The 25726-nt window shown below is 42.9% G+C and overlaps 1 protein-coding gene across 1 annotated transcript in view; it reads right to left on the minus strand.

Annotated features, from left to right (window-relative positions):
* DNAI1 (dynein axonemal intermediate chain 1) overlaps nucleotides 1-25726 on the minus strand; it is a 136690-nt gene that overhangs the window by 49366 nt on the left and 61598 nt on the right. Inside the window, exons 13-15 of the mRNA XM_039704494.1 lie at nucleotides 24930-25177; nucleotides 6114-6203; nucleotides 1338-1425 (exon numbers count right to left, since the gene is read on the minus strand). Of these exons, the coding sequence (XP_039560428.1) occupies nucleotides 1338-1425; nucleotides 6114-6203; nucleotides 24930-25177 (426 nt within the window). The remainder of the gene's footprint in view (nucleotides 1-1337; nucleotides 1426-6113; nucleotides 6204-24929; nucleotides 25178-25726) is intronic.

The following is a 25726-nucleotide window of genomic DNA, read 5'->3' on the forward strand; positions in this document are numbered from 1 at the left end:
AGAATGTGATTTGGGAAGAAATCCTCTGCTAGGGACAGAAGGATTCCATTAATGTCAAAAGCCCTGAATTGTGCAACATTGTGAACTATGTTTAAAACAGGTGTCAACCACAAACAGGATGTGACTCATTGAGATTTTGAGGCTTCTGCTCCTGAGGCAGATGCATCACCATCCAAGAAAGCCATTTCACATGCTGATGAAAGAAAATTTCAGCAGGGTTCTTGATCAGAAGAGGGGATGTCTGTTGAGTGCCAGAGCTACTTGAGGCTGTCCCTACCAGCAAGGATACCCACAGCAACCATCAGATGAGAAACAGGAAGGAGCAGACAAGGCTCAGAAGCACACAGTTACAGAAACTTTCTGCACAGGCAGTCGTCTCAAGCACTGTGTCTTTAACATTAACAAAATGTAGTTCTCAAAGGAATTGTTAGGGTAATTTCAACTCTCTAATACCATCTGCATTTTTAACATTCAAATAGATTGTTTAATATTCAAGACAAGTCTTGGAAAATCCATTTCCCAGTAACACTAACAAATAATCCCAAAGCCCTGAGAGTTCTGCAGTGTGCTGCTTTAGCTGGTTTCTTGCAACCTATTGTGGCTCTGCAAAGCTTCCCACAGACTGTTCAGCAGTTACTAGCCTAGAAACACAGCAATTCTTAAAAGCAAAGCAAGGCCCTCCTCCAAACAGAGGTCCCATCTTCTCAGCCAAAAACAGGTGTAGAAGGATGATAAGAGGATTCCTCAAGGACTTTCTTGTGCTTAGGACCTCCAGAGCTGACTCATCCCATCCTGTCTCAAGCACAGCATGATCAGGATGAGAGGATTCAGCCTAGAAGGACTGCACTGACTCCACTTTGTATGGAGGGAGCCTAACATAGTAGCTCAGAATAGATGCTGTGTTTTTACAGAGCCCAAACTCAATGAGACACATCCCAAGCTGGCTGGGTGAACTGTGCACCCAGGAAAGGGCAGAGGTTGCTTTTCACCTTGATTTTGCCAGTCCAGATCAATGTCTGACAATAAGAACAAAACTGAGTTTTGACACAAACAGGTATGTGCTTCGTCCACACAGAGATAGCCCACTAAAATGGACATTTCTTGAATTAATGTTTATCTTTTTATGTAAGTGAAGGCAATATGTAACCAGCAAGACTTGACTCAGTGGCCATTGCTCCAGACAGACTTTCCTCAATGCATGATGAAAGCAAGGAGGCAGAACCCTCCTTTAGCTCCTTTCCATCTCAACACCCTGCTCCCAATTTAATTTCCCAGAATGACTGATTAGAGGCTTTGTGTCAGTAATTAATCAGCATGGCAAGGACTTGGGCTCTTACCAAGCGTTTGCAGCTGCAGCCCCTCTGGCCCCTGCATCGTTGTTTCATCTGCTGACAGCCTGATGACATCCATGTGAACCAGCTCATTCTGCAGGCAGAGGAGATTCCACATGAATAGCATGCTTTGCAGCAACAATACAGAGACATTCAGTACTTTGAAATGGCAAATTTTATGGAGGAATTTAAAAAAGCTGCCCAGAAGTTGCTTAATGTTTCACATTTGGCAGCTTGCTAACATTTGGTGCTTTCCACAAAATCCTCAGGAAACTGATGTTTTGGTGCACTGGAACTCAGAGCCACTGGTACATTACCTTGACATGTGCACTTGACCTGGAAAATTTCAAGTTTCAGGGCTGGTGTTTTTCAGTGAAAGTTGGCACAGTCAGCTTAAATCATAATGTTGAGTTAAATCACCCTGTGTGGTTTAAGATGAATATTTCATATTCTCAGGGAGCTAGCTAAAGCCCCACATTAATGAATAGTAACTTATCATCTTTCCAGTTCTTGCTTCTTAACATCCTGTTATCCCCAGAGTGGCCTCAGTTCAAAATAGTCTCAACTTCATGGGCTCTGAGATGCCAACAACATCTAGCAAGCAGTTTGCTCCAAGGGAAAACTGCCCCATGTTTCTGCTCTCAGCAGAGTTCTAAAGAATTATCATGACATTGCTGTGCAAAGTGGTGAACACAGGGACAAAAGGTTGTGTCCCAAAGAGTTTACAGTTGAGGTGGGAGACAAAAGACGGATGTAAATAGACACAATGTAGGTAAATATTAAGGGAAAATTACATTCTCAGACTAGCTTTGGGAGTTGGAATACCACTGCAGAACGCAGTTAGTTGTGACTGTAAGAACACTCTGGGGCTCCAGAGGTCTCTGCCAGCCCAAACTATTCTGTGATTCTCTGATTATGTGATAAAAAGAACAAACAACTAATGATTAGTGAGCAGTACGGGCTGTGGACTGGGTGGTATAATCTGCAAATATCCCACTGAAGCACCACTACTTAGTGAATTAGCTTAGCTGTAGTTGAAGCTTCTCTTAGCCCAGAGCTGGACTCAGGTGGAAAAATAATTCTGCCTGACAGTCAACCCCAGGAATTTCAATGCTGGGAACGTGGGAGAAGATCTTGTGGGGACCTGTTCAGTACTACAGTTGAGAGAGGACAATGTTCTGTAAGGCACTTTTATCATACTCTGGGGGTACAAAGTTACAGAAGATTCAACAAAGGTCAAAACTCCATAATGTTCTTCCTTCTCACTAATTCTCACTGCTGCACACCCACATGTGCTGGCCTATTGATGGCAGTAAATTGTTCTCTGAGAGAGCAGCAAGAAGCAGGACAGACTCCTGCAGAGTTCCACCTTAGCAGTTCTTACAGCACGCTGGTTACAAGTCTGATTCAGTGGGCAAAGGCAGGAGAGATGCTAAGAAAGAGGCCAGACATGCAGGTGTACATGCGCATGAACTGGAAAGAGCAGTGCCCAGAGGAATCTGGAGCAGAGGATGTTCCACTGCACATCCAAATAAGAGTGCTGGTGGGTTGTTGGGAGTGCAGACAGGACAAGCTAAGCAGGCACTTGCTCTGCTCAGGCTCCCAGGCCTGCCTGCTCTCCAGAAAGCATGTGCCCTGTCCTAGACATGAGTCTGGTCTGGACAGCAGCTTTGGGGCTGCCTGCAGTGGGTCACATTGACACACCCAGCGACAGACTGTGATCTGTGCAGGCCCAGAGATGTGCTAGCACACCGTCTCTGTGTTCTGGTAGAAGGGCAAACCTCAAGAGACCTTCTTTCCAAGCACACACCTTTCTGCAGCCTTCCTCTGAAGATTTCTCCCAGTACCTTCACCTGGCAGAGGCCCCTGCAGACGATTTCTGCAGCCCCCCTCCTTCACAAAGGATGCTGCTTGCGCAGACTCCCCTGCTGTGCTGGTTTTATCTTGTACCCAGCTTCACAGCATAAAAAACACTTCTGTTCCTGGGGCTTTTTGTCACCACAGCCATTCACATATACCTCTGGGTAAACAGCCTGCTGACAATTTGGCCTTCCAGGAATACCAAGCAATAATATGTTGCTTCTGCCTAATAATTGCAGAGCACTTTGTAAGCATTAGTGAATCAGGCCTTACAGCTGCTGTTTCCCCCTTAGTTCTTATCAGCCTTAAGTGATGAAGCAGGCCCAGAGCTGTTCAGTAATTTAGCTGTAGGTCACACAGGAGGGGGTGAACTATGACTACTAATCAAACATGGGATTGCTGAGCATCAGCCTGAGAGGCAGTGCCATGCTGCATCCCAAACAATTCTTTGAAATGGCAGAGACATTTCTCCTTTTTGATAGGCAATGTGTGCATTCAACGTGGGGGTATAGAATCATCCAGCAGCAGAAGTCCTGCATCCTTCCTTGATGTTTTACACCTTTATGAGGAGCCAAAGTCAAGTCAAAATAGTCTAAGTACACAGAACTCATGTGTTTTTTCATTAAATTTGTCCAATGTGATTGTGCCCATTTCTAATAGAGACAACCACTATGGTCAAGGCAGATCAACTGTCCCTGGCTAACATTTGACAGCTCTTCTAATCTTGAATGTGGTTTGCCAAATATTCATCTGGAAGAAAGAATGAAATTATTCACTTTGTGCTCTCAGCTTTGGAAGTGTCACACAGCTAACAGTGTTTGAAGCTTTATTTCTGGATAGCCCTCTCAAAAAGATTAACGACGCACTCTTTCATTTATTCCCTGTTTGCATCAAGGTTTTGTAGAATAGAAAACATCTGGAGTGTCTTCAGTTTTACTCTAAATGAAAGCCAGAAAAAGCTCTTGTGAAACTGGAATTCAAGCAGATTGTCCATTTCTCCTTGCTGGATAAAAAACCCCACAGATTATTAAAAAACATTATTTTCATCCTGTCTCTTGTTTTCCCTGCTGAATATCTGTCTTCCCCAAAAATGTCCAAAGCAGACAGCACCTAAAACGTCACTATTTTCCACCCCTTCCTACTAAGTAAATACTAGTTCTGGCAATTTCAGAAGTAATTTCATCTAAAAAATAAAAAAAACCCCTTAAAATAGTCTTTTCACACGGGTAAGGCCAAGTTCATTAAAGTAAGGCAAGGAACAAGTAGAAATTACAATGGGCTAAGTGGATGCAGATCTTAGAAGTCACACCAAGGATACTTAGAAATATCTATGTGCTCAAGGGACAGCAAAAACACAGATTACAATGTGGAAATGGTTAAGCAAAAGACCTTCTGCTGGGTGAGCTGCTATCAGAGTCCATCTGCAAACACTTAGGGTGTCCCAGTGGTGGCATTTCTCTGAAGTAAGAGACTTCAGCCAGTGTTTCCTGCCTCCTAAGGGGACCATGCTGAGCACACTCAGTTACTGGGGCTCAGTTGGTAAGTGCACCCTGTCAAGTCACCTTGGATGTGTCTGGCTGCAGGCATGTATTGTCCACTTCAACCCAAATCTTTTGGGCATTCCTATTCAGGGAATAACACGGGAGCTGAGTGCTGAGACACTCTTAGTCTGTCCCTGTCCCCTAGGGTGCTCTTTTGGGAGAAGGATTTGGGATGCATTTGCAGAAGGAGTTTTTGATTATGAAGCAGCATGTATGAACCTGGAAAATTCTATAAAAAGGGATGGGATTTGGGATGCATTTGCAGAAGGGGTTTTTGATTATGAAGCAGCATGTATGAACCTGGAAAATTCCATAAAAAATAACTTAATCAGTGTCATCTGCCCATGCTTATACTGCTCTTACACATTAGGAGATGTGTAAGATGCTTTCATATTAGGAGATGCTCCTGTTCCTGAACTGGACATGAGATTAACATTTACATATAATGCTAGAAATTAATCCCTGCCATGGCAGCAAGGCCTAAAAATTTCAGAACAGGCAAGCCTTGGTATAACAGATTGAAAAATGAGCATCCTAGGATGTAAAGAAATTTCTTCTTCTGTTGAGGAATAATGGGACAGCTGCTTCAAACTCATATTTAGGGCAATGCAATTATTTTTTAGCAAGAGATTTGAAATCCTTAAATGTAAAATGAAATAGCCAACAGAAAAACCCACACACTGAGATTCAGAGACATGAATCTAAGGGTTATTTTGGGACATTAATTCTAGGTTTCCGTCAACATATTTCAACATACACCAAAAGGAAAAGCGAACAAAGGCAGGGCATGCAAACTAGTTTTAAAAAGTCATATTGGATGTGTATTGGAGTAGGCAATGTCATGGCAGGGAGAAGCTCTCTGCCTGTCTGATAGCATGCTGCCATCTCACTGCAAATGAAAACTTACTCTGTACTATTCACTCTGTCCCACATGGGGAGAAATTTAAATTGACCCTCTCCCAATTCAAATTGCAATCTGTAGGGGAGCATTTTGGGGATGAGAATCTGGAAGCTGTGAAATACAGCAGATTATTCTGTTCTGTGTCTAGTTGACCCTTCTGGGACAAAGAAAGTGTGAGAACAAAGACCAGGCTTGAATTCCTGCTGCTGCCAAGCAGGAAAATGGTCTCTCATTTTCAGGCTCATGGGGTGCTACAGGTGCAGGCAGGATGAAGGTTAGGTCCTGACAATGAGTAGACTGACCCTGCTTCATTTCAGAGTTTAATGTGGAGCCCTAGAACCAGCTGTGACTGCACCAGCTGCTATTGCTAACATTTCTTTCCAAGCTCATTAGAAATAAAAATAATACTAATGAATCACTGAACTTTTGAGGCAATTGGTTATAATTTGGTTATAAAAGAAATTGCCACCTACTGTTTACCTTAACTAAAGTCCATGAAACAATCCGTCCATCTGAGGAGACAGAGAAGAAGTTGGAATTGCTGTCCATGTCATCCTTCTGCCACTTGACCTTAAAAACAAGAAGAAACAAGAAGACAGTCCCAGTCAGCACAAGGCATTTAGCACTAGCAGGACAAGAGTCCCATGGCCTCAGCAAGGTCTTCTGAAATCCTTCCTGAAGAGTAACTGGTTTACACCCTGGAGCCTTGCTGGTGTGAGCACTTATCTCCACCAGCAGTTTTAGAACTGTCCTGAGCACTCTGGTCAGTCACTTTCCTCCAGGATGCTCCAGCACATGGAATAAAGCCCTTTACCTGGGAACTCTGCACCCACCCATGGCCACTGGAGCACTGCCATCAAGGACAGGCCTTATGAGGTGTCTAAGCTATGCTCCAGACCTCTAGACTATGGCACAGCACCATCCCAGAGACCCCTAAGACATCCCCAAACACCACCAGTGGTGCCACACAAAGGTCCCCAAGCATTAGCCTTGCCTTTCACATGTGAGTAATTATGTTGCTCCATTACTTTAGTGCAGTGCCATGTGGCTACCCTTCAGCCAGACAGCCTCAAACCAGCTTTCTGCCCTGTGGGGGGTGCAGGCAAGACCTTGCCAGCAACGTGAGACAAGGGTCCTTGGGGCACTTCTGTTTCAGGGAGATGAAAACTTCTCCATTAAAATTGAAATCCTCCCTACACCTTCAGAGCATCTCTCTGCCTGGTAAGGAGATTTGCCTTTCGACTGTGACAGCTCAGCAGGAGAGATTAGAACTCAGATAAATGGTTTACAGTTTAGAAGAGACATTTCAGTTAGACCAAAAGCATTAAGAACACTCGATTTTCAGATCTGGGAATTCAATCAGACTGAAGGGAAAAGAATGACTTGTCACTGGGTCTGTCAGCACACACTCCTGTTGGCATCTGTCAGATCAGGATGGGGACAAGCACTTTAGAAGATTCTGAGAAGCTTTTCAAAGGTGTATCTGTTCCTGTCCAAGCAGTGTAACAGATAAAGTACCCTAAACATCACCCCATAAACATGATAAATGAGTTTGATCATCCCAGAATTTACCAAATACTCTATCCATGACCACTTAAGTAACTCATACCTAGTTCACAAAACAAACAGCCTTCTCAATACTTTAATTACACAGATTGGGTATTCCTGTGACAGGTCCTTGTGAAAAACTGTTAATTCTCTTTTGTAAAATTGTTTATACTGTGAAGTTCTGTGGAGCATGAAAATTAAGCAAGAGACTCGACAGAGAGTAGTTAACCCTCCACTGAAGGTTTTCTTCCTTTTCTGAGGAAGGAAAAATAGAATGTAAAAGGAATCCATGTAAGAATACCTCAAAATGCCAGTTTCATGCCTATAAGACACAACTGAAGAGCTTTGAGTGACTTATACTTTGAATATCCCTGCATAGGTGAAACTGTAAGTCTCTATGTGGAACTACTTCTCTTATCTGGCATTAAAGGAATAGCAGAATTCAATATGACCCAGAATAAAATGATTAATGAATAAAAAGCAGGTTCAACAGGACAATGACTGCCAAGGCTGACCCATTGTGGACAAAATGTGCTGGGTGTATCTATTCCAAGAACATCTCCCTGTGATCATGAGCTACTGCTGACAGTGATAGTCACCAGCAGCTGCTTCTGATGAAGGAGGTGGTGTAGTGAGAAGTTTTAATTCAAGGTGAGAAATGCAGAGCTCAGGGACGCTGGTTACAAAAACATGTCCTATCTGCCTCATGCTGAGCACAGAAAAAAGGTAATATTTTGAATCAAAAGATTTTTTAAATGTCTCTTTAAAATGGTCTGACAGTAAGATGTTTTTATGTGTACATCCAACATGGTTCTCTAATTCATGTTCTTTCTCTCCAGCTTGCTGTCCCAAATATTTGTGAAAAACTTTGCAGACCATCAGACCACTGGTAAACACATGGATGAAAGTTCAGCAGCTGTAGTCCATCCCCACCATTCTGTGCAGACACAACTTCTGGGTCCTGATGTCTACACTAACATGGAGTGTTGCAAGAACCTCATCCAGAGATGACCAAACTGCGTAAGAGCTGTCATGAGGTCATGGGGGATTTTCCCAAGCTAATTCTTTTCAGCATTCCCAAAGCAGAGTTTTTACCCCAGGGTTTGCCTACTCCAAATAACCTCTCTCTCATGGAGATCTATTCAAGTTTTCTCCTATTAGTTAGGTGTCACAGTTCTTAATCCATTACATGGATAGGTGGGGTCACCAGCCCCAAAAATCTACTAGGCTAAATTGCTTGGGGTACTCTTGCTCCTCTATTCAAAGCAGTCAACAGTACTTGAGTTAGGTACTTTTTCTAGACAGCTTGAAAAACAGCCTCTCAGAGCAACCAGGCTCTGCCCTCAGATGACTATTAGCTGCTCTCAGTGATGGTAGCTTGAATTTCAGAAAACAGAAATTGGCACTTAATACTTTCAATTTTCCTTCAACACCTCTGACACCTTAATCGTGTTTGTGATCCTTTTCCTCCTGATCTCTGAAATCCATAAATGCTTATTAGAGTAATTAGCCCTCATGATACTGCAATCAAATCGGGCATCTGCTCAGAACTGGCCTTTTCTCTACTCCCAGAGGCTTGTCAACACGGCACAACCTCCCATCATTAGCTGTATCCATGCTGTGAGGGGTGGAGCATTTGAGGAGAAAACCAAGCAACTGTCTGCACAGTGGCATGAAGTTAATTTTTCCCCTGAAGCATGTGATAATCAGCCAAGGATTTTGGCTGTGTGAAACTATTTAGAGCAAAAGTTCAGCTATGATACCACCAGAGTAAAGAAGCACATGAGAAAGAAAAGTGTGTGTAAACAGCAGAAAGGAGACAAGCAAGCAAAAAGCAGCAAGCATTTTCTGTTCCTGTAACAAAAACAAGCAATTTTTTCAGTGATCTTTAACCTGACTATTATTGCAGTGCAAAATTAGTGTGTGAAACTCATTTTTGTAAGAACAGCCTGCCACTTTTTCTTTTGATTTCTTAAAGCTCGTTTATTTATAAAGAAGTTGAGACAATTCAAAACCTTATTTAATACACAGAAATATAAATATAAATATTAAGACCTCATGTTCATTACTATGTACAGCAGGTTAGCAGGGTGATAATCCATTCATTTCTAGCAAGAGAATGCTATCATTTTTATCTGTGGTGGCTAGTAATGGCTCCTGTCCAGCAGGAAATTAGACAATTTATCCAATCTGATTTGAAAACGCCCATGTTTCTGATGTCATTCCTATGAAATAAATAATGCTTGATCTGTTTTCACAGGACACAGGCTGTAAGTCACTTGAACAATACAATTGGCCAAAATCACTCCGGCCCAGAGTCTGGAGTGTGATGCAGGCACCAGCTACTGCAAACACAGATCTGGCTAGCCCTTGGCTTGCCAAAATTCAGGTATGGGGTAACCCATGCAACACATGCACATTAACTGATGAGAAATTCCTTCTCTTTCTTTACCTATAATTATCCTTCAAGGAGGCCGTTGTCAGCATTGCAGTACCATGGCTGTGCTGATACTTGCCCTAAGTGAAATAAGGCAGATTTTTTGTCATTCAGGGCCTGAAAAAAACTAATAAAATCTGCCCCAGCTAGAGAAGAGAAAATACAAGGGCATTATCAATCCTTCCCGCACTGCAGGTCACCCTTACATGAACTGGTCAAGTAAGACACTCAAATAACTTTGGCATGCAAACATCTCCTTGTGCTGCTGAGGAAAGTTCATGCTATTTTGACCTGGGGACAAATTCATTCCAGTGCCAACCTGGCTATCAGTAGACTCCTAGGCAAAGCCATCATGGCAATGCAGGTTTGGAGGGACCCAAAAAGCATATCTCTTCTCTTCTGAGGTGAAATCAGACACTCTCCTGCCACTGGTGACAACTCACATAGGTTGCTCTCACAAGTCTCCAACAACACTACTCAACAACCTCCCTGCAGATACATCTGTGTTTAATTGCCCTTGCACAGAAGATTTCCTTTACCAAGAGTCAAGCCAATTACTCCTTACCATCTCCCCAGTGGATGCAAAGAACAACAGTTTATTCCCCTTTCTGTAACAGTTCTCAAACAGGCAAGAAAAGTTTGTGCCACTGTTCCCTTCTCTTTTTCCCTCTCTCCAGCTCAAATCAACTGCCTCAACTGTTCCTTCCAGGTCCTGTCTTCAGGACCCAAGCTTTCACCACTCTTGTTCTTCCTCTTCAGCCTGGCTCTGCAGCTGCAAACACAGGGCACAGGACTGAGTTACAACCTCCTCTCTCTTACATTCTTGCTAACTAATTAGAATGACACATATCTTTGTGCAACAGTATTCCATTGCTGATCACTGGTGGTGATCTGCTATGCTTCCCCTTGGGCACCCTGCTGCCTAACCAGCCATCTCCTATTTTGTATCTGTGCATTTAATTTCCCCTCTCTAAATGCAGTATTTGCTCTTGTCTTTATTGAATTTCATCACATTGATTTTGGGTCTTTCTTCCAATTTATCAAGATAATTTTGAACATAATCATGTCCTGCAAAGTTCCTTGTCCTCCCAGGGGGGCTTCCCTATTCTGTAATTTGAGTTGTTAATGAAAGTATTGATCAAAAAAGACCAGAAGTGACAGCTGGAGAGTCTCACTTGCAGCACTTTCAGAGTCTGACAGTGAGCTCTGTACAACTGCTCTTTGAGCACACTGCCTGAGCCACCTGAGCAGCCTCTTTATGGCCATTTTACCTAATTCCTATTTCTCTGCTTTGGTTATATGTATGTCACTGTGTAAGTCTGGATCAAAAGCTTTAGTCAAGTCAAGATGGATTGAGATGATAACCTTGATTGCCTCTCCCTTATTCATGAGGCCCGTTTCTCTGGAAAAAAAAAAAAAAGGGAAAGAAATTGTACTGGCTTGATAATCTGTTCTTGACAAATCCGTGTCAGCTTCTCTGAATCACCTTATTAGCTAGACATTTAACAGTAGTACTGCCATTTATTCAAGTGCTTTTCCAGTCTTTCTGATTGGTCTGACTGGTCAGTAATTTCCTGGGTACAATCCTATAATTTTCCTCCAGACATTTTTCCACTCCTTCCAGCCCTTGGAGATCTTTCCTCCTTTCCCTGGCCATGCTGGTGCTACAGGCCAGCGTGCAGCCTGATGCACTGCTGTGCTATTACCCACACTTTCTGACCTCCTATGGCTGGGTTTGGATGCCTCTAGCTGGGTGAATTGTCCTGACATTGTTTTCTGGGCTCTGGTACTCTGTGCCACTTCCCCTCCTGCATGCAAAGACAGGCCCTTTGAAGAAATAACCTGAAGATATCTTTTAGCCAGACATTGGCTCTACAGCATCACTGAAAAATGTGTGAGCACTGAGGACAGTAGACTATCATATTTCAGTCTGCCCATGTCACAGGTACACAAATGAGTGTGAATCCATAGTGGAGCAGTGCTTCCCCTCATCCATGCTGCAGAGCACATCCCAACCCTGCCTCTGAGTCAAGGCATTAACTCAGCTCACATGCTATAAATGGGCTTGCACATAAGCCCTATCCTCTTCCTAAAATGCAGGACAGATGTAGCCCAAAAACTCTCTGAAATGCATATAATGGCAAGAAATTGGTCTGGTTATTTCTTTAAGTGCTCTAGGGTATGTTTAATCTGATCTTGCTGATGAGCAAGAACTTATCTAAATATTCTTTAATATGCTCTTTCCTCGTTCTGACCTGTGCTTTTATCCTCTTGTTACATTAAGCAGACAGTCTCAGACACTCACTGTAAGATTAAACAATACAGCATCAAATATTTCATCCTTATTCATAACTTTCAGTAGTAACTGAAAGCTTGCTTTAGTAATAAGTCTATATCTTCATTCCTTTTTACATGCTTCCAAATATTTTCCCTTTCCCTTTTATAACCCAGGATAACCACAGCTCACTTAACACATTGACTTCTTTTTATTAATTCATGTTTGTGCTTTTCCCTAATACTTAGCTTTAGACGTGTCTTTGTTTCTGTGCCTCAAGCATTTCTTTGTAAGTCACTGTTGAGCTGTTGATGCAGCTGTACAGGCCCCTCTCAGAGACTGCCATTCTGCCCAGCCCATCAGCTCAGGGATTTCACTCATCTGCCTCCTTAGCTGAAGAGAGACACAGACTTGCAGAAGTCCTCATGTGCACCACAGAAGCACAAATGCTTCCCAGCCCTGCTGTGCTCTCCCAGCCACCCTCTTTTGCCCATAACTTGGTCACACAAGGTAAGCAGTGGGATTAGAACCATTCTCCTTATATTCACACAGGCTAAAGTCTTTTACTCCAGGTTTCCCACTGGCAAACATCTGCTCCTTGAACAGGGGAACCAGCCTCAATTCTCTCTTGCTGTGCCTGACCTGGCAGCCAAGCACAGACACAAACCCACTGTCCAAACCACATTTCCCGTGTCAGAATGCACAAGCCTGAGCCAAAGCAAAGTGCCAGAAGAGCTCTGGGGCTCTCTTGAGGTGGACAAGCTGAACATGTGCTGTGCTTTAGCAAGAGCACAAACTCTCATGGATGCAGTTTGGCTGCATCTGTTGCACAATGGCCCAGCTCACCAGCTGGCAGATGAAAACCATATGGATTCTTGCAGGGGGAAAAAGACAGACCAAATTCCAACCAGGAATACCCATCTAAACCTGGGCACACTAGTCCATCCGTGGGCACCTTTGATCTGTGTAGTGGTCACTTTCTCCATTTTGCAGCTAGCCTGCCTTTTAGTCCGCCTCAGCATCATGGCAAGGGCTCATGCTGAAGTGTGGATCTACAATAAATTGCTCCACGGGTCACATCTTCCGAAGCCAGTTTGATTTACCCTGTGCTTGTAGTGCACCTGCACTACCTTACAGCAGTTTCTGATTTGAACCAAGAAGCAGTTCTATATCTTCATGCTGTTACCCTCAAATGTGTTTCTTGTTCCTCACAACAACTTTGAGCAAAACAGCATCCAGAAACATCAAGTCATTACCAGCATAGAAGAAATCTTTCACTTTCTTTTCCTGCCAATGACAAATCACAATTTTTTTGTTCATTCTTCTCTCTGGGTCACTTATCTGTGCTGTTTGCCAAGGGATCTGCTGGCGTGAAAGTCTGCTTCTACACTCAGCTTATCCAGAGTCCACTGACTTCTTGTTTTGCTAGAGCAAATAATTTGTCCCTCCTTGCTGCTGAGACAAAGCAGTGCATCTACAGCAAAGTTCCCAAATATCCTCCATCAAGGACATTGCCAGCTATTCTGCATTTGTTGCTTATCACGTCTGACACAATAAGTGGACCTTAACACCTCCCAGAGGATCCTCTGCCAGCAACTACAGGCAAAGCCAAGGCCAGGCACCCTGAGGAGTGTAAGCAAAATGCAAGGCTGCTCTCCTGCAATCAGTCACAAGAGACACCCCAAAATTAGTCACTCAGCCACTTAGAAAATAAGCTTAACTCACAAGCAAAGTAACTCCAGCATCAGTTTCTGTACATCAAGAGACAGGAAGAGCAAGGCTTAGAGGCAAGGAACAGTGCAGTGTCTGGAGCCCTTCCTCAGTGCCAACCTGGACAGCAGTACAAGTTATTCTATGTAGAGGTGGGAGGAAGGAAGGCAAAAAACTTCATTCCTCACCATGGTTATTTGAGAAAAAAGCAAAAACTGAGCTTAGTCCAGATGACTCATTTTGACTTAAGGCAGTATTGAAGATTTTAAAGGGCTATGATAACTGAGTGTAGCCTGGTCAAAGGTCAAAGTAGCCCAGTCAGACTCTTTGGCTAAGCCTATATTTGGTGAAGAAAGAGCTCCTGGGTCCTGCTTGCAGGAACATATGATATTATTGTGGAGAAGATTTAGCTGTGCTCTGGTTATCTGTAGGTGTGGACTTCCTGCCAAAGGTAAATGTGGGCAGGCAGGCAGGAGCTTTATTATGGTTCCAGCTGGTCCTTCAGTGAGGGGCACCAGAGCCATGGAATCACCAGCATGCCTATGCTGGAGACAGCATGGCAGGGTACAGCATAAAGGGCTCCTGTCCTGTGATGCACCCTGAGCAGAAGGGATTCCTGGTCTCTATCTGCACTTGTTGCCATTCCTGTCTATTACTTGGGAAACAGACAGCATTTCTGCTGTGAAATGTGTAGTAAGAATGAAAGATCTCAAAAAAAATTTTTAAAAGGTGTGCTTTGGTCAATATTGCCATAGAAGGTATTACTGCTTGATTTTTTTTTTTTTTCTCAGAAACCCTGCTGTGAAAGCACAGTCCCTATCCACATCTGTACCCCTGGGCTCTAGAAAAATACTGCTATAAACACAGTGAATCAAACCACAACAAAAGAGGAGAAGCCACCCCAGAGATGAAGAATCAGGCCTGCCATGTGATGAGAGTTGGGCTGTCACTGTCACACTCAGGAGTCTTTGCACATCCAGGAATTTCATGGTAAAGAGTCCATGAGTTGGGGTCACCTCTCTGCCACTGCCTGAAATAGCTCCATGTTGAGGATGCTGGAGACTCTTTTGAGGCAAAAACGACTTTTTAGGCCAGGAGGCTGATGACTGCCTGAGAACAAAATCAGATATCCCAGAAAGGCTCATGTGAGCCTCTCCCTTCTAGAACCTATTTATTGTTTAAAGGAAGGCAGGTCCCACAAGTAAAAGAGAAGCATTAAGGCTGCCTTTCTTTCAGTGACATATTAAAAAAACTGTAACTAGATATTTAACAAAAGCAACTTTAAGGAGCACAGGCAGATATATCTGACTCTGCAAGGCCTGATGAAATTCCATCTAGGGTACTTAAGGGAGCAGCTGAAGCAATCTCTGAATTTCACAGCAATTAGCTATGAAAACTAGAAGAGAGGAGAAGTCCTGGGGGACAGGAACAGGGAAAAATGCCCCAGGAAACACAAAATAAACCTGTCTGGAAGGATAGGTTAAAGGACAGTGAATGAGTCAGCCTAATGCTGAACTTTGAGAGCTGGAACAAAGAATTAAATCATCTGTACATATGTACAGGATAAGAAAATGAGAATCAGTGAATATGGTCTCCTCAAAAAAAGACGTTGTCAAAGAGAATCTATTTCTTTCCTTATCAGGGCAACAAGTCTAAAAGAAAGAGTAGATTTGTTATCTTTAATTTTGTAAGGCTTTTGGCACACTCCCTGTGATGTCTTCCGAAGAAAGAAATTACTGTGAAGTGGCTGAGTGCTTGAAAATGAATTCCCAAGAGTTTAGACAGCGATGTCTTGACCAGATGGGAGAACATCTCTAGATGGTTCCCATGAGGGACTATCCTTGTTTCTTTTAACTTTTTTAGCTTTATTCTTTTAACTTTGTCTAGCCTCTGTTCTAGGTAGCCTCTCCAAGACATCAGGGTCAGTTTTATACAATATTTTCATTAGTAAGTTGCATACTGAATTGCAAAATACACAGAACATATGCAGATGAAAGACAGTTGATGCAATTGAAAGACATTGAATTCCATTAGGATAAGGACTCTAAGTTATCTTGAAAAGCTGGAGACATAATCTGAAAATAATAAGGTGACATGTGATAAAGATAAGGGCAGAGGGAGACAAACAGGAAGAAGAAAGAATTAAACGTGTAGAAATTAGGGAATTTCTGGCCAAGCAACTGTAATACAGAAAAACATCAGTGGCTGGCAAGGGAATCAGCAAAGTGATACTGCTGGAGTGGCACAGAAATATTTCCACATGTATTAAGAAGTGTGTACCATGTAAGACACAGAAGGCAATGACTCCAGTCTGTTAGGACTGGTGAAGACAGCTATACTGCCCAGTCTCATCTTGAAGAAAACACTTCAAGAATGATAACACAACGTCTGTGAAGGCATGATGGGAAGAAGGGGACACTCTCAAGGCCTCTGCCACTTCTTGTTTCTGTCGTTCACAGTTTCCCAGTTCCAGAAAGGAAAGTTCAGTTTTATTTTAAATTCAGTCTCACCTCTCACATGTTTACTGTGTGTCATGTTCAATCACATTGTGACTGTTTTGTTCCCTGCAATAGATGAGACTGTTTTGTATAGCAAACAAGTCTTTTGAGTCTGAGTAAAAGCTGATGGGGAGAGATAAAAGAAAATTACTTGTTACTTAAAAATAAATCCATTGAAAAATGTTCCTATCTTAAAATCTAGGTTTTCTTTTAAATGCAAATGTTTCAGCTATGACAGGAATCTGCAGATAAGGAAGCTGCTAAGCAAATGAGGTTTTCAGTGCTGTTTAGTCTTTTGTAGAAACATTTGTTGACATTTTACCATTAAATCGTGCAACAAGACAAAATGGATCAGTTCAATTTGCTTAGGAAGTAAACTTGCCTCCATGACAGAAGCCATTGAAGAGGCAAGGTCTACAAGGAACAACTCCTTCTAAGGTGAGTCAGTAATATTTAAATATTTGGCTGTAGTGTTTGCCTTAGAGAAGAAATGGTTTAGACATCTGATGAATATTAAAGTGTTCAAAGATTCCAATGTCTCTCAGTCAGTTTGGGCTTCCTGCATTTCTCTTACATCTTTAATGAGCAACTCTGACCTAAAGGACTCCCTGCCATCCTATCTGTAGCAGAGGCAGGGATTTATTCAGATGTCTCCTTACTTTACCCACTGTATGTTTGTGATGATGAACATGGCAGTTAGGAGAGTCAGGGTGGCTGACAGCTTGGTAACAGTAATATTTACTGGTACTGAAACAAAGTCAGGTGCTTCATCCACAAAGAAATCAGGCAGCAACCAAGGCAGCCAGCTTGGCAGGATCATATGTCACCAAGTGAAGATGCAGCAGGAAGAAATCTTTCAGAATACCTATGATAATGAAAAGCATCTCAAAACCCCCTGGAATAGAAGATATAGCTCAGCACTGCCTGGATGCTGCAGGAGCAGCCCTCAGCTCCAGCTATCAGGCACCCATGTCATGGGCATGAGGCTGGATGATGACTTTATTTATGAATACCACCAAATACTGGGCCTATCTGGTGGATTGTAGCTGTTCTGGCTACAGGCAACACTAGAAACTTCCCATCTAATAATTTTGCAAATTATTTCTCTACTTCTAGCAGCATATGGCTACTTACAAGGTTTACTACAAGCATTCTCAGTGTTTTCTCCTCCAAAGTCCCTGAAAGCTTCCTGATAGCTGAGGGAAAACAACTAGATGAGCTCAAAACCAATGAGGAAAGACTCTAAGATAAAATCCCACATCACATTTAGTTCCATAAAAACTGCTCCTTAGAAAAACACCACTCTCCTACACCTAGATCAAGTGCCCTCCATCCTGATGGGATCTTTCTGGGATTCAGAGGACCAGGTTCCATCTCTTCAGCACAAGCGAACTCAAGGGTGCAAGATCAGCCAAGAGGACCAAGGAATTGGGCCCACTGCATCAGACCATCCACAGATTTGGGGTACAGAAAAAGGGTAGCAAAACCTTTCCTACTAAAGAGCATATGTGGTGGTGGTGGGAGGGACTCAGCAGCAAGCAGAGAGCATGGACACAGGAGAGCCACTGAAGCAGGGCAAAGGCCTGAGGCTTGTGAATTACTCATGCTTCAGAGACTCAGATTTATCCGAAGGAAGCAGAGCTCAGTTATAAATAGCACTGGGATAAGGCTGGCCCTACTTTCAGTTTGTTTTCTTCCTGCTGGGATTTGGATGCTCTGCTTTGTACAGTGTTTCACCAGGAATCTGTGTGCTTGCTCCCCTCACAGCACTGCCCAGCGAATTTATTAGGCTAGCAAGTTAACAGAGGAGGGAGGAACCAGACATTAGCCTGTCACCTGTTTGTCCTGTCAGTGCCTGTGTTCCCATGTCAGACACAGCACGCAGCTGAGCAATGCATGCCAGGGGCCAACAAGGCTCAGGGGTATTTCACCAGTTGCTATTCACAGCTCTTGGTTTAAATTCTGACTGTGCTCATGGTGCAAGATTCCCAATTTGCAATAGACAAAACACAAAGTTTCCCACTCCATGTGCTGGAAAAGCTGGCACACAGGGCAGGCAGGTTAACACCGAAACCCCCAAGCTGTCTGATGTTGCTACATCAGAGACAGGGTCTGAAATATGCCTGACAGAAGGTTCCCATCACCACAGGATCAAGTGGATTGCAGCAGGGATGGGGAGAGACTCCCCCGGGGCCTGCTGGATGCTGAGAGCCCTGGACACCACATCAAGCTGTGGCAGCTACCGTGGCTCTCAGGGTGGGACTCATGGCCAGCCCCAGCTCCCTGTATCTCACCATGTATCAACGTGACCTTGCCTGCAGCATCCCTGCCCAACTTGCCTCTAACTCTGCCATTATCATTCTCTTGCTTTTATTTTATCCTCTTCAGAGCAGCATTCTGTTGTTTCACAGGCTGTATAAGAGCCATTAAGACCCATCAGTGTATTTATATGTACACTATAAAGCAGCAGAACAGAATTCAAAGACCCAAGCAACCAAAAAAAAGCATTACTACCTCTCTGGTATTTTAAACCTCGGGCTAACATCTTCCAACATCCCAAGGCTTGAAGGGACTTCTAAATTTTATAAGCGAAATTTTCTCCACAAATTAGCCCCAGTGCAACTAACAGGCAAAGAAAGTTTCTTGTATGTTGCTTGGAGACACCAGAAAAGAAATAACCAACCTGAAAACCCACAGAAGAATGGTTTGGATCTTAAGTAAAAGCGAGGGGGTAAGAGTAGCATGAGAGAAGAATCTATTTAGCAAGAAACAGTGAGAGCAGAAGGTAGAAAATAAGTTCAGCATCTGAATTAAGTACAGAGGGAAATGCAGCATCAAAGCAAAAAGAGCTCATTTTTTTTATACAAACATTACTTAATCTGCAATGGACACTTTGCTAGACAATTTCCAACCCAAAAGAATCCATGCCCAAGGCACAATTTAAAAATAACCATGAATAATTTCTGAATCTCCCAAAGACAGATACCATCCCACAGATACCATCTCGAAAAGTACAATGCCAAAGTTAAACCATCAGAGATTTTGTTCATTATTGTCAAAGACATTTAGGAATAAGCATTTGGATGTTTACCTCTCCTAACTTAGTAGCTTAAAAAGTGTCCAACAGTTTTGGACAAGGTATAAGCATACAGCAAAAATTTTATCCAGCATTTCTACCACTGGACTATCTTGCAATTTCCACCACTTCTACCATGCATAAATGAGCCCAAAGCTTCCAGATGAATTTTTGTGGCTCAGCACAGCCTTTCCAGAAAGTGGTAGAAGTTAACTCTGTGGGAGACAGTATTTCCTCCATTAGGGCTATGCCTGTAGTGAGCTCTCCCAGCAACTGAGGACAACCAGAAAGCTGCTGATCTTGACCCTGATTTCTACAGCAACATATGGCAACTCTTCCCCCTCAGCTCCCTCCAGGAGAGGACAGGGACACAACTGATGCTAGTCAGTCACTAAATGCCTCATGGTGCTGCAGTGTGGAGCCCAGGTACTCAGCAGACAGGACAACTGCTGCTGCAGCAGCCTGTTACTGGACACAGAATTCAGTGTAGGGAGCGGGACTGCAGCTAAGAACTGCAGGAGGAGTAAAAATTACTTCCAGCAAGGGAGCCTCAGACAGACTGAGATGTCTGGACTCCAAATGCATGCTCACTAGTCCATGGATGTTTTTCCCACTGTGATGGATGTTTCTTCCTACTTCTGTGCAAGTGCAGAATGAGTAACCTCTCTGGTCTCTTTTACTTCTGGGATGTCAGAAGTTAATTCAACTTTCTGTCCTGTTAGTACTGGGCCAGGTATGCAAGGCACAGCTGGTGGTACAATAAAATGTAGTAGAAAGCTGGAGCTGAAGAGGAAAGTCCTCCCTGCAAACATTGAACCAACCCAACATGAGAAACACCGTTGTCCTGCATTACTGAAGAGGTTTGATGCTAAATGACCCTCACAATTAGGTTTGTGCTCCATTTTGCGTTCAGGCTACATTCTTCCCCCTTTCTTGGATTCATATTCCTTGGCTTCAGGTCTCTGTTGCTTTCATTTCTTCCGATTTCTGTTTCTTCTCCAGAGTTATTCCCTAGCACTATCATCACAGAGTTGAATGAGATTTTTTTCACTGAACTCTCCTCAGCAAACACCTATTTTGTGCTTCTTAGTGAAGGCAACAGGAGGGGTGTTGAGGTTGTTCTGATAGAAACCTTGATAGAAACCTTCTGTCTTATATTTTTCTTGTATTTCCTTTGCATTAAAAAGTTTGTGTGCCTGAAGCCAAAGGAACAAAATATTATGTGAAGCAGTAACATCTCAGAGGCAATGCAAGCAGCAAAATCTGTTTGTCTGACTGCAGATGACATATTCAGGAGAATGCTTATCATCAGAATGAAACAATGTGTTGGTGTGACAGTGGATTAAGAACAAAATCCATTTTTTTTTCTCCTAAGTGCAGAAAATATGATCAGCTTCTCAGAAAGACCTTTCTTTGTGGAGTTGTGTTCAGAAGCACAGAATGGGGTAAAGAACAGCAGTCTGTGCTTACTTTAAAGGGATTTTCATTTACTTCTATCAACAAAACAAGAATTCAGTGAGTCTGGAGTGGCTTCACAAACTGCAAAAGTTCAGTGTAGATTTATTTAACTTCTATTGGAACACAGAAAATAGATAAATAGAAGGGGTCACACAATTATGTGACAAACTCCAGTGAGAAATTTCAGGTGCATTTGGTCAGGTTGACACTTGAGAACTTTCCACAAGTTCTGCTGGAAAACTATTCTGCAAGCTGACACTCCTTTTAGTTTCCTTTGGCAGTTTGTAGGCTATCGCCATCTTGCCTTGACTTCTTTGTCCAAACCATGAGCACCACATCTAACCTGACTGGGATTTGGTGAAGAATCAGCCTGCAGCGGCCAGCCCTTTCTCTTCCCATGTACAAATATACAGCAGAAAATAATTCTCTCAGGAAGCCATCTGAAGCTCCATGGTATCAGCTCCTCAGGGAGGCCAGAGCAGCTTCAGTGCATCAACACTGAACAAAGATGTGTTTCTTAGCAGTGAGGTCTCCACAGCAATTCCAAACCACACTGTCCACACGGGCATGCCTGTGACAGCCGAGATTTTCTTGAAGCACAACTAAAAGAAATGTTCCATTTGCAGATCCTAGGGTCAACACTCTGCGGTGGGAATTTCGTCAGCAACTCTGATGGTGAGCAAGTAAAATAAAAATTATTTTCAACCCTCTGCAGCAGGATTGGCTCTGTACTAGTCTCAGCAGAAATAACATGCTTTTGGCTTGATGTGAAAGTAAAATAGAAGCTCACAGTGAAAACAAATCTGTCAAATAAGATGTGGTTTAGGAAGGAGATTGAACAACAGAAACAAACCCTGACACAGTTTCAATTATCAATTCCTGATTCTGAACTACTTGAGCTTCCAGATAGCTCAATCCTAAAATATTTGGTATATCCCAGTGAAAAAAGGTAAGAGAAAAATCACTCTTCTCAGCTGAAAATAAACCCTAAACATAAACTTTTTAAAAGAAAGGAGAAAGAAAAAAAAATAAAGCTAGAAAAAGGAGAGGCTCTATCCTGAGAGCCCCTTCCCAGCAAAGTGCCACTTCTTCCAAAGAACACAGCTCCTGTGGCTGCCAAAGTCTAGCCCAGCAGTTCCACACTGGCCAACCTCATTAACCTCCAGAGCCAAGCCCTGGGACTGAGCCACTGCCTCAAAAACATGGACTGTTCAGGGAATTGCTTTGTAGGCCTACTCAGAGATGATGGGAGTGTGAGGATTTTGCTGACTAATTGAGAATTTTTATTAAAGAGGGGTTTAGGTTAATGCCACACAGGTTGTTGTTTTTTTTTCCCAGCAGAACATGGCAGGTTTGACAGAGTTTTTCAGGAGGTGACTCCTTTTAAGCTGGTGTTTACATTCAAAGCTAGAGGCCTGAATTCACTGAGGTGGGAGATAATTTCTAGTTCTGTGATCCTGTGACACCTGAGATTTGATGGTAGAAGCTACATTGCACTGCATGCATACCCATTCACATGCACATGTTTATTCCTCTCTGTTTATTTATCTCTGAGGATTTGGATCCTCACCAATTAGTAATAAGCAATTAGAAATGTGTAATTTAAAACAGACTAGAATTTTCCATTATTTACAATGCAGTAGAACTTAATGCTTGGGAGATAATTGCCAAATCTATAAGTAACCATTGCTATGCTCTTTTAAAAAATAGGGAGTGGTATAAGGTAGGCAAACTTTTTCTTAGGTAATAGAAGTAGAAAATTTGTATTATTTTATTTTGCTCTTAACAATGGGAACATTACATCAGCTTTGTTTTACGCAAAAGTACTGAGATATTACTAAGTCACTGAAAATGAAACAGCACAAGAAAAGAGCTGTCAGTCTGCTTTACCCACTTCCCATTTTATTTCCATTGTGAAAGGGCTGCATTGTTTCAAAAGAAAAAAATCAGGCAGTCCAGAGAACAAAGGCTCCTAATTGCTCAGGATAACATTGTTACTTTTCTACTTTGTTCACTTTTCCTACAAAAAAGGGAGATTTTTTTGAGGTCCAGTATCTAGACAAAGACTGGCCCTCAGACTAGTGAGGTGGTAGTGGGGGAGAATAGGGGATCTTTGAGCTAAATATGAGAAAAAAGGCATCACTTTCTAGAACCATTAAATGCTGAATGAGGAATAACAATCCAATGTCTCAACCTAACAGATAGTCCATGCTGCTTTTCATCACACTGAATGGAGTGCAAATCTTTTCTAAACCTTTTGGCTGATATTGACAAATGCTTACACTTCAGATCTTTCCAACAGAGGTATAAACTCTTTGGACTGCTGTACAATCACCTAACTACTAACTTTGCTTGCTAGTTTTGTAGAAGTTAAAAATTCTACAGTTTAGTAAAAATACTGGTACTTTAACTACAGAATCACAGAATGGTTTGGGTTGGAAAGTTGGAACATTCTGTTCCAACCTCCTTGCCATGGACAGAGATACCTTCCACTAGAACAGGTTGCTCAGAGAAATTTTCTCATTGCTGAAGAAAACAAATTATTATGATTCTCAGCACTCAACCCATGGAAATAAAGAAGCAGGTACTTCTTTACACATCTATCCATATCCATAGAGCAGTTTCTTTCCTTTTCAGAGCTATCTTCCTAGAGTGTCTAATGATTTTTTTCACTTCTGAGCCCCACAGCTGCCAAGTGGTACACATAAACCTACCCCTACAAACCCCACACAGAACACCTCCTCTGCTGTATGTACCTGCTCCTGGTCTGCAGGCAGCAGGCTGCCAATAACACCCCTTCAGCACACAGTCCTTTCCAACATCATCTGGGGCACAAGGGATCTGGGATTTTTGTGTCTCTATTGTAACAGCTGCTGCTTCTCATTGCATGCTGCAGCAAGACCATGAAAAACTTCACACAGGACTTACTATTTTGCCAGGTTTTTTTACTGGAAGCCTAAATGGCAATGGGAAAAGCTCAGAAGTTTTCTTTGTGGTTGTGTGTGTGCACCCAGGCTATTCTATTAACCTCTTATAGAAGAGCTATAAATATCTGCTAGAGGAAAAGATTTGGACAGACAGGCAGGAAATACAAAATTCATGTCTTCTCTGAAATGTTACATTTGCACAAACTCTCTGTTTCTAGCAAGCAGAGGTCTTGCTCTTGGCATATTCCACATTCATCTGTAGTCTCATCAGGTTCCCTTGCTCTCCTGGAATTTACTGGAAGATGGAGCCATGGCTGGGGGACCATCCATGCAAGGCATGCTCCAAAGTTCAAGGAACAGTGTTGTGAGACTGAATCAGCCAGCCTAAACCAGGTGACAGCCACAGTCACCACAGCAACATTATTAGCCCAGGCTAGCAAACCAAACACAGACCCCTGCACCTCAACAGGCTCATACAGACCGTGCTGAAATTTGTGCTTCTACTGCTAAGAACAAGATCAAAAGCACAGGTACCAGTGCTTCAACGTGAGCTCAGATACCTTGCAGACACAGCTGGTTAGCTGGATCTTTAGCCCAGGCTAGCAAACCAAACACACACCCCTGCACCTCAACAGGCTCATACAGGCCGTGCTGAAATTTGTGCTGCTGCACTTCTACTGCTAAGAACAAGATCAAAAGCACAGGTACCAGTGCTTCAACGTGAGCTCAGATACCTTGCAGACACAGCTGGTTAGCTGGATGCAGCAACGTATTTACCCTGACCCTTCACAGCACCACCCATCTGGGGTCTCTTTGTGGCAGATGCCAGAGTGGCAGTAGTTTAAGAACATTACCTGCACACCACAGTTCTGAATGCACTAGAGTACTTCAAGTTCAACTAAAAGTCAACTACAAGGTAGTGTGTCTTGAATCCTGGTGGCAGCCAGTTCCACAGGCAGCTGCCCCTGAACTTAATGCACTCAACAGAGCTCTCTTTTAGGCTGGTATACTTGTTTTACTTGTTTTTATGCACTGCTCATCCTGTGATTTTCTGTTTGGAACACAAACAGCATTGCTTGCTGGTACATACAGAAGATACCAGTTCTTCTCCAAAAAGTAAATTATAATAACGAAAACTGAGGAGAAAAAATTGTTTACAGCAATTTTGCTCACACATTCCGTGTCTGCTGAGGATCAAGGATTCATGCAGTTGCTTTGCCTTTGTGCATATTTCAAAATTAGCTTGAAATACAACTTAATCAATCACACTTACAAAAACAGCACCTTTACCATGCAGGACTTCTCCTGCAGTGCCCAAGCTCCATGCAATTCAAAGCCCAGTCCCAGGAAAGGAAAAGCACCCTTACCTGCCACACTGGCTCTGTGTGCTTTCCTGACTTGGCACTACTCCTGTAGCTGGGCTGGGGGCTTGCCTTCTTCAGGTTGTAGATGGCCACGTTGCCGTCGTAGAAGCCCACTGCCAGGAGGTGGGGGTGCTCACTGTGGAAGTCCAGGCACATGACACCACTCTCACAGCTGAAGGAGTACTCTGGGAAGGAGGGGTTCTTCAGCGTGTAGAGCAGGAGCATGCCGTGGCCCTGCTTCATGAAGTCATCTAAACAAGGAGATGTCAGATCAGTTTCCAGGATCCTCAGCTACTGAAATGTAGAAACAGACAGCTCTCACCTGTGCCCGAAACCTGCCTGAATGCAAAGTTACCAGTCACAGGACCAAATGGTCATTTTGGTATGCCCACACCTGAACATCCTTTCCACCACTGACATGCCACACCCAGGACATAGGCACAATGTACTTATGCAGAAGAACTACTATTTTGGTAGTATTTGCTTTATTCCTAGGAGAGAGACCTGTGAAGCCTTGGAGGAGAAGTGTGGAGGAAAGGAAGAATTTTGTGGACACTTATTTCCTTGGGCTAGGATTATACTTCTTTCTGTGGGTTAGGACTTCAATTCTCTGCAGACATAAAGGCTGAACCAAGGATAGCATAATTTCAATTTCTGTATTGGCAATATTTGCTATTTCAGTCTCCACTACTTTTTTCAGAGAAAAACATTTCATTAATGTATCTGTAAAGCATTTTATCAATTGCCATTACTCATAAGTGGACAATGTAAAAGTCACTATAGCTTTATTTTCTATTTAT

The sequence above is a fragment of the Passer montanus genome, unplaced genomic scaffold, assembly GCF_014805655.1.
Source record: "Passer montanus isolate IOZ18808 unplaced genomic scaffold, ASM1480565v1 scaffold176, whole genome shotgun sequence".
Taxonomy (NCBI): Eukaryota; Metazoa; Chordata; class Aves; order Passeriformes; family Passeridae; genus Passer; species Passer montanus.